Source organism: Ammodytes marinus (genome assembly GCF_949987685.1).
Source record: "Ammodytes marinus genome assembly, chromosome: 22".
Taxonomy (NCBI): Eukaryota; Metazoa; Chordata; class Actinopteri; order Uranoscopiformes; family Ammodytidae; genus Ammodytes; species Ammodytes marinus.
In genome coordinates, this window is record NC_137226.1 from 22,819,067 (window position 1) to 22,838,747 (window position 19,681).

At 41.3% G+C, this 19,681-nt stretch overlaps 1 protein-coding gene across 1 annotated transcript in view; it reads left to right on the forward strand.

The window, feature by feature from the left end:
* braf (B-Raf proto-oncogene, serine/threonine kinase) overlaps positions 1–19,681 on the forward strand; it is a 115,064-nt gene that overhangs the window by 35,601 nt on the left and 59,782 nt on the right. The window contains exons 7-9 of the mRNA XM_080050984.1: positions 4,817–4,936; positions 8,496–8,655; positions 12,506–12,545. Coding sequence (XP_079907110.1) covers positions 4,817–4,936; positions 8,496–8,655; positions 12,506–12,545 — 320 coding nt within the window. The remainder of the gene's footprint in view (positions 1–4,816; positions 4,937–8,495; positions 8,656–12,505; positions 12,546–19,681) is intronic.

A 19,681-nucleotide genomic window follows, 5' to 3' on the forward strand; every position in this document is an offset into this window, starting at 1 on the left:
AACAATCCGACGCACACTGCTGGACTCCTTGGACGCACTGGCAGCACTCATTTAGCCCCAGACCATGACACTCCAACCACCATGCTTGACTGTAGGCAAGACACACTTTTCTTTGTACTCCTCACCTGGTTGCCGCCCCATACACTTGACACCATCTGAACCAAATAAGTTTATCTTGGTCTCATCAGACCGCAGGACATGGTTGCAGTAATCCATGTCTGTAATCTGCTTGTCTTCAGCAAACTGTTGTGGGCTTTCTTTTGCATCATCTTTAGAAGAGGCTCCCTTCTGAGACGACAGCCATGCAGACCAGTATGATGCAGAGTGTGGCGTGTGGTCTGAGCACTGACAGGTTGACCCCCCCACCCCTTCAAGACCTGCAGCAATGCTGGCAGTATTCATAGGTCTATTTTCCAAAGCCAACCTCTGGATATGACCCTGAGCAAGTGCAATCAACCTTCGTAAACTGGGCTGCAGGGAAGTATTGCAACATGATAACGACCCCAAACACACCTCCAAGATGACCACTGCCTTGCTACAGAAGCTGAGGGTAAAGGTGATGGACTGGCCAAGCATGTCTCCAGACCCAAACCCTATTTTGCATCTGTGGGGCATCCTCAAATGGAAGGTGGAGGAGCGTAATCAGAATCAGAATCAGCTTTATTGGCCAGGTTTGCGTAAACAAACAAGGAATTTGACTTCGGCAACCATTGCTCTCCAAGTACAACATTCACTAAAAACTAAAACATTAAAAATACTGTTAAGTAAACAATATTACAAATGAACAAAAACAAATACACAACAACAATTCAAGAGATGGAAGAAATGGTGCAATCAGTCAGTTAGTGATTAAGAATTAAATAAAATATAAATATATATACGGTATATACAGTATCTCACAAAAGTGAGTACACCCCTCACATTTCTTCACATTTTTCTTTATAACTTTCCATGGGACAACACTGAATAAATGACACTTTGATACAATGTAAAGTAGTCAGTGTACAGCTTGTATAACAGTGTAAATTTACTGTCCCCTCAAAATAACTCGACACACAGCCATTAATGTCTAAACTGCTGGCAACAAAAGTGAGTACACCCCTTAGAAAAAATTTACAAATTGGGCCCAAAGTGTAAATATTTTGTGTGACCACCAGTATTTTCCAGCACTGCCTTAACCCTCTTGGGCATGTAGTTCACTAGAGCTTCACAGGTTGCAACTGGAACCCTCTTCCACCCATTTATGACAGCATCACAGAGCTGGTGGATATTAAAGACCTTGCGCTCCTCCACCTTCCGTTTGAGGATGCCCCAAAGATGCTCAATAGGGTTTAGGTCTGGAGACAGGCTTGGCCAGGCCATAACCTTTACCCTTAGCTTTTTTAGCAAGCCACTGGTCGTCTTGGAGGTGTGTTTGGGGTCGTTATCATGTTGCAATACCACCCTGCGGCCCAGTTTACGAAGGTTGAGTGCACGTGGTCAGCGTCGTACACAGAGGTTGGCTTTGGAAAATAGACGTATGAGTGCTGCCAGCATTGCTGAAGGGCTTGAAGGGGTGGGGGGTCAACCTGTCAGTGCTCAGACCATACGCCGCACTCTGCATCATACTGGTCTGCATGGCTGTCATCCCAGAAGAACGCCTATTCTAAAGATGATGCACAAGAAACCCCACAAAAAGTTTGCTGAAGACAAACAGACTACGGACATGGATTACTGCAACCATGTCCTGTGGTCTGATGAGACCAAAATACATTTATTTGGTTCAGATGGTGTTAAGAGTGTGGAGCGGCAACCAGGTGAGGAGTACAAAGACAAGTGTGTCTTGCCTAGAGTCAAGCATGGTGGTTGGAGTGTCATGGTCTGGGGCTGCATGAGTGCTGCCAGCACTGGGGATCTACAGTTCATTGAATTCTAACATGTACTGTGACATACTGAAGCAGAGCATGATCCCCTCCCTTCATAAACTGGGCCGCAGGGCAGTACTGCAACATGATAACGACCCCAAACACCCCTCCAAACGACCACTGGCTTGCTAAAAAAGCTGAGGGTAAAGGTTATGGACTGGCCAAGCATGTCACCAGTCTTAAACCCTATTGAGCATCTTTGGGGCATCCTCAAACGGGAGATGGAGGAGCGGAAGGACTCTAATATCCACCAGCTCCTTGATGTCGTCATGAATGGGTGGAAGAGGGTTCCAGTTGCAACCTGTGAAGCTCTAGTGAACTACATGCCCAAGAGGGTTAAGGCAGTGCTAGAAAATAATGATGGCAAAACAAAATATTGACACTTTGGGCCCAATTTGGAAATTTTTTCTTAGGGGTGTACTCACTTTTGTTGCCAACAGTTTAGACATTAATGGCTGTGTGTCGAGTTATTTTGAGGGGACAGTAAATTTACACTGTTATACAAGCTGTACACTGACTACTTGACATTGTATCAAAGTGTCATTTATTCAGTGTTGTCGCATGGAAAGATATAATGAAATATTTGAAGAAATGTTAGGGGTGTACTCACTTTTGTGAGATACTGTATACACAGTCAGATTTAAGAATACAAAATAAATATAAAAATATAAGTACAGTGCAAGGCAGATCAGTGCTGAGGTAGTGTTAACAATATTTGAGTTTGAAAATATACATGAGGTACATCACAATTTTTAATGGACCTTCAGCGACAGGATGTGGGAGATCTGAGAGTTCAACAGAGTGACTGCTTGGGGAAAGAAGCTGTCTTTGTGTCGGCTGGTTTTGGCAGGCAGTGCCCTGTATCGCCTACCAGAGGGGAGGAGGTTGAACAGAGTATAACCAGGATGTGAGGGGTCTGCAGATATTTTTACGGCCCTTTTCCTGACCCTGGACTAGTACAGGTCCTGGATGGAGGGGAGGTCAGCTCCTATGATCCTCTCTGCAGTCCTTATTGTCCGTTGCAGTCTGGCCCTGTCCCGTTTGGTGGCTGACCCAAACCAGACAGTGATGGAGGTGCAGATGACAGACTGAATGATGGCGGAGTAGAAGGTGGTCAGCAGATCTTTAGGCAGATTAAACTTCCTTAATTGTCGCAGAAAGTATAACCTCTGCTGGGCCTTTTTCCGGACAGAGTCGATGTGGGGACACCATTTTAGGTCCTGTGAAATGGTTGTTCCCAGGAACCTGAAGGACTCCACAGTGGACACTGTGTCGTTCTGGATGGTGAGGGGGAGGAGTGGGGGGGGGGGGGCTTCTCCTAAAATCCACTGACATCTCTAGAGTCTTCCTGTTGTTTAGCTCCAGGTGGTTCTGACTGCACCACTCAACAAGGTCTCTAATATCCACCAGCTCCGTGATGACGTCATGAATGAGTGTAAGAAGATTCCAGTTGCAACCTGTGAAGCTCTTGTGAACTCCATGCCCAAGAGGGTGAAGGCAGTGCTGGAAAATAATGGTGGCCACACAAAATATTGACACTTTGGGCGCAATTTGGACATTTTCACTAAGGGGTGTACTCACTTTTGTTGCCAGCACTTTAGACATTAATGGCTGTGTGTCGAGTTATTTTCAGGGAACAGTAAATTAACACTGTTATACAAGCTGTACACTGACTGCTTTACATTGTATCAAAGTGTCATTTCTTCAGTGTTGTCCCATAAAAAGATATAATGAAATATTTGAAGAAATGTGAGGGGTGTACTCACTTTTGTGAGATACTGTAGAGTTGGTGGGCTTTAAAAAAAGTTGCTAACGGTGTCAAATGTGATGTGTTCAAGTCGGCTTAGTAATATGAATATTTGGCAAAGGTCTATAAAAGGTCATCGTGATGTATTCAAATGTAAAAAAAAAAAAAAAAAAGTTTTGGCAAGAAACTTGAATAATTCAGTTTTGATAAAAAAACTTGTTTATTCAGCAATATAAAATAGTTAGTAAAGATGGAATTATGTCCGTTAAACGTCCACTCTTGAGCTCTGATCATCTTATAGGCAAGTAAAGCAATAATACAAGTTCTCTTTCAACAAAATAATAGAAAAGTATCGATAGTGATATCGATAAAGACTCGGATCGTTAAGGAGACTCGATAATGGTACCTTTTTCAGCCATCCCAGAACATCTTCCCATTGGTTAAACCTCAATGTGGGGCTGATCTGTGTCAGGCGCAAGCCCAAGCTGCCCCAGGAATGTCCATCTAGTGTAGCCTTTAGGGGTGTGCACGTGTACACGTGTACACGTGTAACTGTTTACTAAATCATAACCGTTTAGGAAAAATCAATAAACGAAAACCGTTTTAAAAAAAATCTTCAAATTTAAAATGTTCTTTTTTTCAAAGTTTTTAAATATGTTCTGGAGGCACACATTTATTGATTTTACTTCACTAGTAGGCCTAAACTAATTGGGGATGATAAAAGCTAGTCTGCCGAATCGGTCTGTCCCTCGGCGAGTGTGTGAGTGTGTGTATCGGCGCACACACACACACACACACACGGGGAGTCGCCGTGCCGGTGCTCGACTCACAGCCACGGAAGAGTGATGAAAGATAACCTAAAGATTAAAGTTACTCGGTTGACGTGAACTAAGCTCGTAAGTAGCCCGAACTTTATAACACCTGTTCAACCTGCATGAACGTGGACATGTAGAAAGCGATAGGCTATATTAATCAGGAAATGACGGCGGGCGCGCGAAGACAATGACGTCACGGTTAACCGTGTACACGAAAAAAATTCCGTTGTGTACACGGTTAGACATTTTTGTAAACGTTCACACCCCTAGTAGCCTTAGACTCCAGCCTTCAGTTAAGTTATATTTAATTATTGAAAAGTAAATAAGTAACCTTGATGATGTGTTTGCAGCTTGTTGCTAGTGTCCAAGTTCTTCGAGCATCACCCGTTCACCCAGGAGGAGGTGTCTTCAGAGGGAACCACCCCCGTATCTGAAGCCTGTCCTTCAATCCCCGCATCGGACTCCGCCGGGTGAGTTTTTCGGCCTGAACTTTTTATTGAAAATATCTTATTGCAGCTATTCTGAAAGAGATTGTGATTAAGGATGAAACGTTAATAGATTTGGATGATACAATAATAGGTTTTTCATGATAATATTGTATTAATTTATTTTAAACACTACAGATGTATAGAGTTCTGTAGTGTAGGTCATGACCACATGTAAATATGTGATCTGTTTGTGTTATTTGTTGTCTTATGTTATATGTTTGCTGTCTTTCTCTACTGCTGGCTGTACAACAAATTGCCCCTCTCGGATAATAAAGATACCTTGAACCTTGAATTGCATGAAAATGTGTGTGGTTTTATTTTATCACAACATCGAAAACATTACGGAAAAAACCTTGATTATCAAAGTTCAGTGCATTTATATTTAACAGGGTGACCTGAAGCGTCGGAATGTTGCCAGTCACAATAGTGAATCAACCATTTGGGTCAGTTTTGGTGTACAAAGAAGATTCTTCTCAATTAGTATGGCAACGTCACGTGCTTTAGCTGAAATGGTTGACTGATAGGTTTGTCCTATCCAATTGCATCTCAAATGCATATACATGTTTAAAGGCACTACGAGTAAGATGGCACGTTGGCGTCCCCTTTGGACAAAAGCGGTAGTATTTTTACGACGCCCGCTGTCGCAAATGCTCGTGCCAGGCGCGTGAGCGTGGACTGAGAAGGGCGCAATATAGTGCATGTTCGTGTGTTGAAAGTGTGAGGACTCTTTTCGGCTCCGTGAGAGTGGTTTTGACACTGCATCAACTAATGCCAGTCAGTACACACACCTGCTTGCAATGAGTTGATTCAGCAGCGTCACCTAACTACTCTCTCTCTCACGGAGCTGTGTCCTCACAGAAAGCGAATGAATGAGAGACGGCAGTTAGTAGACTATGGATCACGATGAGGTAATGTGTTTGTGTTGTTGATGTAAATAATGACTATTTCAGATAATGGTTATCTGATGATGGTGAAGCAAAGCAAACTTTGTGTTAGTACCAACCGCTCATTCATTTAGCAGTCTAGTTTCGCTCTCGTGAAATTGTATACACGTTGCTTGGCAACGTCCTCCCGCCCGCCTATCACTCACTCTCCCTTTTCGCTTTTCTTCATTGCATTCTCTTTTTTTTCTTTGATGGTTCAGCCCCGTTATCAGTCATTTATGACGACAAATAACTGTCTCAAACAAGGCTCCCGCTCCCCTTCCCTCACCTGGAGGGATAGGCTTCTCAAATCGCGTTGCAGCGCCACACTGAAATCTGCAACCAATACGGATATGTGACCATAGAGCCTGCACGAGCGAACCGAAAATCGGACTGGGTGTGCGACCAGACCAAAAGCAGTAATAAAAACTATATAAAAACGTCTTTCTTTGCACTGATGGTCTCGTTTGCTGTTAAAGGTAATTTATGATTATCAGAGGAAACATGAGGTTGTTTAAAAGATATTTAAATGTTACTCGTATCCGCTTTAAGTCTTAGTCTCATAATATCAGTATGAAGGCTTTGTAAATGAGAGAATACCTTGGCTCTTTTAACTGTGTTATTTAAACCTCTTTCATTCCAAGATGTTGGATGCTATTTCCATTAGAACTGTCAGTAGGACCACTCATAACACTCATGAACTATCCCCTACCGTCCCTATTTCCACTTTCCCAATTAAAGGATATTTTTTTTAAATATATATATTTGAACTGCTGGGCAATGGGCCTTCACATAAGCCTAGTGAACTGCTAAACCTAGACACAAAATTTCAGTCCCACAACACCTTCACATAGTGAGCTAAGAGCGCACTCACACTAGGCCATCTCTGGGCCCGAGCTCATTTGCATCCTAAAGTCTAGATCGTTTGGCTAGTGTGAGCACGCCATCCGTATTCCAGCACGGAACACTTCCTTGGCCATGGAACACTTCGGAGAGGTGTGCCCGGGCACGGTACAGATGCTAATAAGATGACACGCGCACATGCCCGGAAACGCAACGTGAGCTGGATGACGTCCTTAAAATCAGCGCTGCAGCAGCAGAAGCAGTTGAGACGTTCCTTGTGTTGTTGTTCTCCATTGTTGTTCTACTAACTCTGGCAGCGAATACGCTTGGTGATGACGTATGTATCATATTACGACGTCATGACGTATGTATGAAGGAGCAATCGTGCCCAGGCCACGGCCTTTGGGAGCAGTGTGAGCACAGGCCAGCGGAGGAGTGGGGATGGGGGGCAATCGTACTGGAGCACGGAACAGGCAAACTTGGCTAGTGTGAGTGCGCCCTTAGTATTACATCGCTCTGATTACAGCAATTTACAATTATATCATTCAAACCCCTAACACTAACAGCTTATACAGGCATAGGATGAAATGAAAGGACTCTTGGGAAACACCAGTTTAACAGCATAGACACTGGGTCACTTTGGACCCATGTGGGTTAATGTAGCAGCACAAAAAAACAGTATAAATGAGCCAAAATTACAGCATGTCGGGAGTTGAACCATTGCTCTGTTAAATAAATAACGTTAGTCCAACTCCAACGTAAAAACAATAACATATTAATAGTATAGCATGCAGTCTTATACCTTACCGGTAAAGAGTAAAAATAAACTTTGCCGGTACAGTTTGGTTAGAGATGAGAGACTGCTTCCCGGGAACTGTTCATGAGCAGTCGGTTAAGCCGTGGCTGCGGCAACAGCACTTTGGATGTGGGCGCTGATCCATGCCTCCTCTGGCGAGTCAAATATTTTAGTGATTTGAATCAAATAAAATGTCTGCTCCCAGGAGTTTTGGCAACAGGTCCGACACAAACACTGCAGGCGAGCCCTTCTCAATCTTCTCTGGCAGACCCACAATTTAGATATTTTGTCTTCGCGATGGCCCTTCAAGGTCATACACCTTGGCTTTCAATAGTTTTTTTTGTGAAGACACTACAGCTCGTGCGGGGACAGTTTGCGGCCGGGCTAGTTTTCACCCCAGCGAGGGATGACTAGGTTGTCAAAACGTATGTTCAAAGAGTTTCGTTTAATGGCCTGTATGATAGATGACGAGAAGTCATCCTCCATCGGTGTTGGTGAGAGGTCATCACTGGCGCTAGCCGAGCCTGGTGAGCTACTAGCTTGCTATTAAACAAAAAGTAATCTTCGCTCCCAGAAAGATTGTCCAGCGTCTTTATTTTTTTTCTTTGATAAGCTTGATGCCGTATTTGCCACCGTCAAAAGGCTTAAAAATTTGCGTTTTTTATTTAAATTTCGCAAAGGTGGAGTAAAAACACAACCTAGTCCATGGCCTTCTCACTAGCGCCTCCTTTCTCCAAAAGTTGAGCAGGTTTCTACTTTCTCCCCACAACTATCTGCGGCGCTGACCACCACAGCTTAAACGGGCGGGGTTCATTCAAAGGAATGATCATCTGCTTTTTTTATGCCACACAACTTCATCTGGTGTGAATGCAGCCTAACTTGTATTTTTTTTATTAAGTAGGTTGAGTAAAAATGTGTGGAAATGTCTCCAATAAAAAAGCTCTTATTAATTGTTTCCATATTTATTGGATTTTTTCAGGTCAATTTGCTACACCACTGTGTCTCCTTCAAAGTCTATACCCATCCCACCCAGTTTCCGGACCAACGAGGAGGACCACCGCAACCAGTTTGGCCAGCGGGACCGTTCGTCCTCTGCCCCGAATGTCCATATCAATACCATTGAGCCTGTCAATATTGATGTGAGTCTGCTTGATCTTTGCTGACTAAAAGTGTTTTCATTTATTATTGTTATTGTTATTGTTATTAATTATGTTTAAACACTCTAGAGCACTAACCAATAGTCTATGTCTCTCACATTAGATAAATATTGTTCCCATTTCAAATTATTATATTCTACCCTATGGTAGAGCTTCAATTGCAGCTATTCTTTTGGGGCAACCCCAAAAGATAAAGACAAATGTACTAGGGGTGCAACGGATCACAAAACTCACAGTTAGGATCGTGTCAAGGTTTTTGAGTCACGGATCGGATAATTTTTGGATCAACAACAAAAAAGGCTACGATAACTATTTTAAATAAAATCTTCAAATATTTAAAAACATAATAAAGTGCAAAATGAGGTTATAATACTGCTTCCCTTAAGCAAGTAGTGACTGAGTGTGCAGTGGAGAGAAAATGATAAGCAGACAGATAGAGGGAGGAAGAGACAGCTTTATTTTCAAATTTAGGTTTTTCGCTGTGTTCGGAAAGCCATACTAACGTCCTACTCATACTCATTTTGACTTCAATTTGAGTATGTTACGGTTGGGTATGCGAGTTTGGGTATGTGAGAAATTCCCGGATGAGTACTAACTTCCGGGAAGATTTTGGGTATGGATCGATTGATACTTTTCCTACACAACCGCCCCACAATGCACTGGGTCAATTGTACCCGCACAGGAAAATGAAATATTTTCGAGCAAGTTGCTAGGCAACAACATTGTTTGGGGTCCGCGATATGACAACCGTACGTGCAGTCATTCATAAACTCTAAGTTAAGAGATGAAGATAAATACCTAACAACATTAGAGTTACTAAGTTAAATTAGTGATGCCAGTCTGGTAGTGGAGAGAGATCAGAACCAGAGTAACTTTTAAATATCTTTAAAACAGCCTAATTTTTCCTATGATAATCATATATTACCTTTAATAGCAAACAAGACCATCAGTGCAAAGAAAGCTGTTTTTATATAGTTTTTATTACTGCATTTGGTCTGGTCGCACACCCAGTCCGATTTTCACTGTCACATATTCGTATTGGTCGCAGACTTCAGTGTAGCGCAGCAACGCGATTTGAGTAGCCTATCCCTCCAGGTAAGGGAAGGGAAACCTTGTTTGAGACAGTTATTTGTCGTCATAATGGCTGAGAACGGGGCAGAACCATTAAAGAAAAAAAGACAACAAAGACGTGTAAACAACTTAACAGGAGTGAACTACAGTCCCTGACAAAAGTCTTGTCACTTATCCATTTTGTAGAAACAACAGCTTATAACCTGAATTTTAATAAATCCATTTGTTTTGGAAATGGCTCATATGAAAGCTAAAACCCTCCCAAATTATGTTTAATAAACTAAAATAAATTTGCTTCATTGAAGAAATATTGATATTTTAATGAACACAGAAAGGTCAGATTTTGGCAAGACAAAAGTCTTGTCGCCTACAGAGAGTAATGTGAAAACTGAACAAATAATTTACTTCAAATGCAAAAATATGTTGCATAACATCAGTGAATTAAGCAGTGGTGCTTTGCGATCCATATTTGATATATTGTATGACTCCCATGAGCTTGAAAGACTGCATCCATGCAGTTCGACCAGGAATAGCAAAGAAAGCAGTCTTACATGCCTCCCAGAGTTCAGCAAGATTCTTTGGTTTGGTCTTCCATGCTTCCTCTTTCATTCTACCCCAGACATGCTCAATTATGTTCATGGCTGGTGACTGGGCTGGCCAGTCCTGGAGCACCTTGATCTTCTTCGCCTTGAGGAACTCTGATGTAGAGATGGAAGTATGTGATGTAGCAACCATGTGATGTAATTCAACCGAAGATTCATCTGAGAAATCCACCTTCCTGGTCAAATCAGTGCCCATAAACCAGCACTAAACAAAAGGCAATTAAAAAAATGTGTGGCATTTTCTAAGGCCCACAGACTGCTAAAAGCATGGACACTGAAAAAGTGGCAGAAGGTGGATTTCTCAGATGAATCTTCGGTTGAATTCCATCACAGCCGCCGCAAATATTTCAGGAGACCTACTGGAGCCTGCATGGATCCGAGATTCACCCAGAAAACAGTTAAGTTTGGTGGCGGAAAAATCATGTTCTGGGGTTACATTCGGTATGGGGGTGTGCGAGAGATTTGCAGGGTGGAAGGCAATATCAATAGCCTAAAATATCAAGAAGTATTAGCTACATCTTACATTCCCAACCCTAAAAGGGGTAACATTTGGCAGCAGGATGGTGCTCCATCGCAAACTTCCATCTCTACATCAAAGTTCCTCAAGGCGAAGAAGATCAACGTGCTCCAGGACTGGCCAGCCCAGTCACCAGACATGAACATAATTGAGCATGTCTGGGGTAGAATGAACGAGGAAGCATGGAAGACCAAACCAAAGAATCTTGAGGAACTCTGGGAGGCATGTAAGACTTGCTATTCCTGATGATTTCATCAATACATTTTATGAATCATTGTCGAACCGCATGGATGCAGTCTTTCAAGCTCATGGAAGTCATACAAGATATTAAATATGGATCTCACAGCACCACTACTTAATTCATTGATGTTATGCATACAACATATTTTTGTATTTGAAGTAAATTATTTGTTACATTTTCACATTACTCTCTGTAGGCGACATAACTTTTGTCTTGCCAAAATCTGACCTTTCTGTGTTCATTAAATTATCAATATTTCTTCAGTGAAGCAAATTTATTTTAGTATATTAAACATAATTTGGGATGGTTTTAGCTTTCATATGAGCCATTTTTTAAAACCGATGGATTAATTAAAAGTCAGGTTATAAGCTGTTGTTTCTACAAGTGACAAGACTTTTGTCAGGGACTGTAGTCCTGCAGTGTTTACTCCTAAGTGAATGAACGGTACTAAAACAAAGAGTTTACTTTGCCTCATCATCATCAGATGACCATTATTCATCTGAAATAGTCATTATTTAGAACAACATAAACACATTACCTCATTGTGATCCATACTAACTGCCGTCTCTCGTTCATTCGCTTTCTGTGAGGGCACGGAATCTTTCAGCTCCGTGAGAGTGGTTAGTGACACTGCATCAACTCATTGCAAATCAGGTGTGTGTGGCACTGACTGGCATTAGTTGATGCAGTGTCACTAACCACTCACAGAGCCGAAATTATTGCGTGCCCTCACACTTTCAACACGGACATGCACTATACTGCATCCTATCATATGACACTCACATGGCCGGCACGCGCTCGAAAACAGCTTTACGACAGCTGGCGTCGTAAAAATAGTACCGCTTTTGTCGAAAGGGGCCGCCAGCCGCAAAGGTTACTCGTAGCCACTTTAAACGTATCTCCTCCCACATTTGTTGCTCAATTGATACCAAACTTGCAGAACTTTATCTCTAGACTGTCCTACTCAAATGGTCCAGCAAGATTTTTGAATTATCAAAAATGTTAGCCCACAGTGCACTCCATTTATTTTATCTGTATACAGTAGTGCAAACTCAATCTTTGATGTTCATTGAAAAAATAAAGGTTCTCCAAGTAATTTAAAAAGTTCCAGTAAAGTCATTTTATTAAGTCAGTTCAGATGTCTAGAGGAGCTGAAGCTCAACAACGTTGATTCTGGTTTTCAACTCTTCATCTTTTTATTCATCTTCCCCTTACTTTTCCTCCTCCAAATGATCGGCCTGATTTGAATCAACTATTCATTTCGAAGGTCAAGAATGTGACGTCATTTCGATCAATTTCCGACTATTGGAATCGTGAGACCCTTCGTAAAACAGTCCAGGATTGTATATAAAGTTTTTGAAAAGTGTTGATATTTTTAATTTCCTTTCCTTCTTTTTTCAGGACCTTATTCGAGATCAGGGCTTACCAAGGTCAGATGGAGGTAAGGATCAAAGTACGAGACCTCTTGCTTTTCTGTGGCTCTTTCCCACCATCGTGTGTGTGTGTGTGTGTGTGGGGTTTAAGACCCAAGAAGATGATTCCGTGTTTATTCAGATGTGTAGGCCAGGTTTTTTTAACAGAACATCCACCTAATTTATTTTTCAAGTCTTTCTTTAGAGTTTTTGTTTGGGTTCTTACAGCATACAGCCTCCGACAGGGTTGCCTTAACAACCTCAAACATTTTTCCATCTGAATCTTGCTCTACATCAAAATATACGCAATGATTGACAACCATGGGCATTTTTTTTTCAAGTAAATACAACATTTTTTTATTCCGAATGCCCTATCTCACTCCAACTGTTAGGTGACGAATACCGCTATTTTACAATTCTCACTAAGTTTATAAATACCACTTACATTTTAACTAGGGTTTTATTTAAAGGAAGAGGCCAACAATTTGGGAAATGCATGAATAGCCTTGTTTTCACTGAGTGGTGTGGTGCGTTACGACATGGCACACATTTATTTGTATTTCCAATGTCAAAAGTTTGTGCCATTCCTATTTTTGTCACCCTTTTGTTGGGTTAGAAATGCTGTGTTCCATTTATACTGGAAGTCGGAGGTTGGAACTGGGAGTGAAGTCACCTTTGAGCTTCCTGCATTCCAGTAGCAAACTTGATTCTGAATTCAGGCCGCATTCCATTAGAAATGTTCAACTTCGAACTTGGAAACTCTGACTTCCCGGTTCTACTGGAAGGCAGCACAAGCTCTCCCAAGGGCTTTGGGACCAGTACCAATACTGTAGTGGCCATTCTATTTGTAGTTGAAAATTATTCTGGGTTGCACTCAATACAAGTGGTTCTATAATTATGTGATAATGAGAACTTTATTTATCTCAGAGGGAAAGTAAATGTGTTGTTGCAGGAGTAATGATAATAATAATAATAATAATAATATAATAATAATTGGAAAATATTTACATAAATTGCTTATACCACACATGATGGAAGTTTGCCAAGTTTCATTGCTTAGCAACAATTTATAACTTTAAACGTTTTAAGGGTGGTACTACACAAAAAGTTTCTACATTTCAAGTTTTTATAAGGATTAAGCAGACAAGATTTAAGGTTTGATTTAGAGGTGTGAGTTTACGTGTAAAAGTTTGCATTGTAAAAACCTGCAGATACCTTGACAAGTAGAGCTGAGCTAAAGTGTAGTAGGACTCTTCATCCAGAAACTGAGCTGTAGCCATGGCCAGTTGGTGGTTCCAGGGGCAGGGAGAGTAGCAGTGATGGTCTGTGTGTTTCTCTTTGCCCTGCAGCCCCCCCGACCCACCCTGCCCGCTGCTTGAGGAAGCACCGAACACGGACCTCAAGCCCCCTCCTATACTCCTACCCAAATGACATAGTCTTTGATTTTGAGCCCGAACCTGTTTACCGAGGTAGTTAGGCCTCTGTGTGTTCCTGTGTCCTTTAACACTCCACCACAACTCCCCACACACCAATCACAGCCCTGTGTCACATCTACTGTGTGTCACTCTCTCTCTTTTCCCTATATGTATTCACATGCTCTCTCTACCACATACCTGACAGGTTACTCAGAGACAGCTGCTCAGATCAGACAATAATCTTAATGTGGATGTTGGTTTGATTGCTATATACTCAATCATTTTATTATGATACATAAAAAGGAATGCAAGATGCAAGTTCTGTCAGCTAGCAAGAAAATGCTATATACAGTGCTGCTTGAAAGTATGTGAACCCCTATTGAGGTTGACCATTATTAATTTATTTTTATCAATACCAGTATTTTGTATATGAAATAACAGACATTTGTTTATCAATTCCACATTTTTCTTTTCCGGAAATCATTTGCTAAAACAAATAAAACAAATGATCTGCCAACTTTTGTTTGTGAACCCTGAGCTGCATTGCTTAAATTGTGCAGGTAAACGCAATCAGGGGGTCAAATTGAGTATTGAAATGGACCAATGTAATTAGAGATCTTCAGGGAAGAAATTGGGCGCCACTAGATAAAACAGAGATAAAACCAGGTCAGTTTAGGCCCACAAAAGTGAACCCATACAGGTCAGACATGCCAAGAGGTCACAGCTATATATATAAAAAAAATTATAATAATTCATTTAAATTGAGCTCCATCGGTCCACCGTGAGGCAAATCATCTACAAATGGAGAGCTTTAAGAGTGACTGAACATCTGCCTAGAAGTGGACATTCTTCAAAAATATCCACAAGTGCCACAAAAAAAGTGATTTTTAAGGCAAAAGCCAACCCAAACATTACATCTGGAGAGTTGCAGACCATTTGCCACCACCATTCTTCACTTGGTGAAGGTTCTTTTGGTGGGAGGCGGAGTTGCGTTTTCGCCCATACATTTCGGTTTTGGTTATATGACCAAACAGTTTAATTTTGGACTTATCTCTTCACAGAATAGACTTCCAGAAGACTTCAGGTATCTCCAGGTGCTCTCTGGCAAAGTTGTGACAAGCCTTTTTGTTCTTTTTGAGAGCAGAGGCTTCTTCAGCAACCCTCCCATGAAAGCATGTTGACAGTTTTCTTCTTATTGCACACCATGCACATCTGTCCCAGATGCTGCGAGAGGTCTGCAAATCACTATATGTTATGTTTGGGTTGGCTTTTAACTGGAAATTCACTTTTCTTTTAGCGCTTGTGGATATTTTTGAAGGAAGTCCACTTCTAGGCAGATGTTCAGTCACTCTTAGAGCTCTCCATTTGTAGATAATTTGCCTCATGGTGAACCGATGTAACTCAAACTTTTTCTAAATTAATTTATAGCTTTCTCCAGACAAATGTGCAACATCACAACTTTATTCTATTATCAGATCCTCTGATATTTCCTTTCCTCTTGGCATGTCTGACCTGTAAGGGTTCACTTTGGTGAGCCTAAACTGACCTGGTTTGATTTCTGTTTTATCTAGTGCCGCCCAATTTCTTCCCTAAAGATCTCTTATTACATTGGTCCATTTCATCACTCAACTTGGCCCACCTGATTGTGTTTAACTGCTCGATTTAAGCAATGCAGCTCAGGGTTCACAAACTTTTGCACATACAAAAGCTGGCAAATAATTTATTTTATTTGAGTCTTTTGACTACACAATTAATTTATGGGGGGGAAAATGCCAAATTGATAAACACACACCTGTGTGTTCACACACCTGTGTGTTATTTAATATAGAAATGCTGGTATTCATAAACATTTATTTAAAATGGTTAAACTACATACAATTCCAAAAGGCTCAAGGGGTTCAGATTAGTGCTGTCAGTTTAACACGTTATTAACGGCGTTAACGCAAACCCATTTTAACGGCATTAATTTGTTTATCGTGCGATTAACGCTCCTTATGGCCTAGCAAACGTTGTGGTTTTTTCACAGGCTGTTGGACCTAATGTTAGAACAACTGAAACACCACAAACTATACATATGGCTCTCAGTTAAGTTACTGTTGATTCAAACGGAACATGTCCTACAGCGTAACTTAACATTAAAATAATTTTACTGGCAAAACGGCTAAACGTCAAGTCAATTTTGACTTTTATTTTGAAGCCGAAACCGGAACCTAGCACTTCCTAGCTCAGCTGCGCGACCTTCACTAGTAGCGTCTTCCGTGGTGTGACTCTGGGACTACACGGAAAAAGAACAGAAAAGAAAACGTGTCTTTTGCAAAAGTCCTACTCATAACCCTGCGCCACCACCAAAACCTCTATGAAAGGTTAGTGGTAGCCGCCAGTCATTAATTTTCACTTTAATTTTCGCTACAGCTGCAGCAGCGCCATGGCAACCACCGACACACAGGCGTATGGTGTGTCCACTCCACACACAGTCTGAAATAAGCCGTGAATGAACGACTCCCAAAACATTTAGGCCTACGACAACCAGTTTAATTTAGCCTTAATACTAATTTGTTTTATTTAGCCTATGTTGTTTTATGGTTTGTTTTTTAAATAAAAAAGGAAGTTTGAATTATGTTTGTGTAGGCTATGCTGTTCTAGGCAGGGGCGGGCCGTCCATTGAGGCAAACCAGGCAATCGCCTGGAGCCCCGGGGCCCCCAAAATGCCCTCTTTATATTTTGCCCCATATCTATTGTTTTTTATAAAAAAATCTCTTCACAATAGTATCATCGGGATGTCTAATTACTCGTGTTTTGACGGCCTTTCTGCCAACCGTGCACCCCCCTTCAGTCTGCACTACATGGACTATTCCATTACACATTACGCTCATGACGCTGCACGTTCACGCGTAAATCCAAAAAAGTAAATAGCGGGAGAAGAGAGAGACGAGATAAACCTAACCTACCTATACCAAAATGAAGCGAACATACGAGAGCGGGTCACAAAACAAACAGAAGAAGGACCAAAGGCAGGACTTAATATCAAAGCTGCCGAAGCTATTAAGCTTTTTTACAGCACCCAGCGCGGTGGCAGCGGGACCTTAGACGGAAGAACAGCTGTCTACATCATTAACCGGTAACGTTCCAGCTCCTACTGTCAATCCAGGTGGCTCTGGCTCAGCCAGCAGCTATGCTAATGACGTGAATGTGTGTCAACAAACTGATGGAGATAATTAATGGTGCAACGGATCACGGTTGATCCGTGGTCCATTCGGACCAACCCTCACGGTTTGGGACCCACGTGAACCGCGGATTGGATGCATATATGCTAAAAAAAAAAGACGCCTGTGTGTTCACGTGATCGGCGATCGTGTATTTCAGAACAGTTAGTGGCGATCGGGGCCAGCCTCTAGGTCTACTGTAGGCTACTGACAAAAATCACACAACACATTGCCTGTATTTTTGTAACAATATTTAGGCCTATTAGTTTAGGCTATATTTGGCTGCTCCACTTTAAGGGGCACTTTACACTGTGAAAACGTGACAGTTTTCCAGTTTTTGGTTTAAAAAAAAAACCCCGTTCAGACACAATTTATTTGACATCTTCACCCGTACACAAGTTTTCAGAGGAAACGGGCCGAAATCGCTGTAGCAGCAGTGCCAAGCCAATAGTCAGCGGTGACACAGCCTAGTAGATAGCTCTTCCGGTACAATTTGATGCATAAAACCTTACTGTAACCGAAAATTAATGCCACTAACGTTCATAAAGCGGTTGGTGTAAGCTTGGGGTTACAAATATTGTAAAAGACAAGCTTTCTGTCCTCTTATTTCACCGCATTGAACTCGTAAAAACAGAAGACTTGCTGATAGTGAAGGGGCTTCGTGAGCGGATACCTTCCTGTTAGGCGTACTTCAAAATAAAAGTCAACTCACGTGTGTCCAGTGACATGCTATTAATGTTTAGCCAGTGAAATGCTTTTACTTTGAAGCCGTAGCCTTAATGCTCCTTTTGTTGAACAGTAGCTGCTAGCTTAACCACTGCACGCTGATAGTGTTTTTAATGTAGAGAGAGCCGTGTCCCTGGCATATAGAAGTGACACACGTTTATTTAGCTAGAAAAACAGGCAGAGCACAAATCTTTCCCCAGCCAAAGTGGTGGGTGGTCTCAATAACTTACTGCGGTAATCGCTTGGACTAAATTGGCGAGTGTTAGCCTATATTTTACACTCTCCGCTGATCACAGTGATGGTGCCGTGGAGACACCGTTCATGTTGTCTTCTAACTTTATAACTCGCTTGTGGGTATTTTGACAGCAAATGTTATAGACTACGGATGTGTGAGGGTGGAGCCGTGACGTCAGTGTTATCAGGGGAAATGTTTTCGGTGTTTACAGGAAACCAAAACCGTTAAGTTTTCCAAAAAATCCTCCCTGGGAGGTGATCTCAAAAACCTGCGGTTTAAGTTTAAGTTTATTTAAAGGGACATTGCATATTAATAGACATTTACATGTAAATATACAGGATTGTAGCAAGTGCTAATTTGCATCCTTTGTCCCTTGATTGGTCGACACCAATCACATGAAACAAACATATGCGTGTACTCGTAAATAAAAACAGACAATCAGACAACAGAAAAAATAAAATAAAAAATGCAACCGACAGAACAAGTGAGTAAAAACAATTATTCAAATAATGTTAAAAAATTAAATTAAAATTAAATTAAATTAAAATCTATGATAGATTGTGTGAACAGTTTTGAGATTCCAGCAGCCATACTTTAAGACATTTTTTAAAAGAGCCAAGAGTGGGAAGCTCACGTAGAGCAGCGGGTAGTGTGTTCCAGGTATGAGTTGCACGGTATGAAAATACAGCCTGTCCATAGGCACTTTTTCTAAAAGGAACAATACAGTCACCTCGAGAAGTTGCCCTGGTGGATCTACTTTCATTTTTTTGTATAAACATTTGCAATGGTGCTGGGGCGAGTCTGTTGAGAATTTTAAAAACCAGGGTGCAGTCTGCATACTTGATCATGTTTTGCCAACTCAGTAAATCGTGCTTCTTTAAGATATTGCAGTGGTGATAGGTTTTCGGTTTTTTATCTAAAATCTTAATGGCTTGTTTGTATACTGTTTCCACAGATGTTAACGTGGTCTTGCATGCCAATGCCCAGCTTGTCATGCAGTATGTCATATGAGGTATAATCATTGAATTAAAATATAGTTTTGCTGAATCAAATGGCATATTTTCTCTAATGTATCTGAAGTTGGATAAATTAAATTTCATTCTGTTTACTGTTTTTTTTACTTGTTGCTTAAAATTTAATTGTGAATCGATAACAACACCTAAATACTTGAATTCCTGGACCACTGTAAATTTTTGGCCCTGTATTGATACCATGGAATCTATATTTTTGTCACAGGCCTTCTTTGAGAAAAACATGCAGACTGTTTTAGTTAGGTTAAGAACCAGTTGGGAGCGCTCTAGATATTCTGAAACACTGTCCATTGCAGCTGTCAGTTTGTGAGCGGCTTGCTCTGTATTTTTTGCATGAACATAGATAACTGCGTCATCAGCATACAGTTGGCATTGCACATTAGATGGACAGATGTTTGGCATATCATTTATATAAATACTAAATAACAGTGGCCCTAATATTGACCCTTGAGGCACACCTAAGTTGTTCTCACAGGTATCAGATATTGTATTTTGCAATCTGACACACTGCTTTCGCTCCTCAAGATATGATCTCATCCATTGTGCAGTACGCGA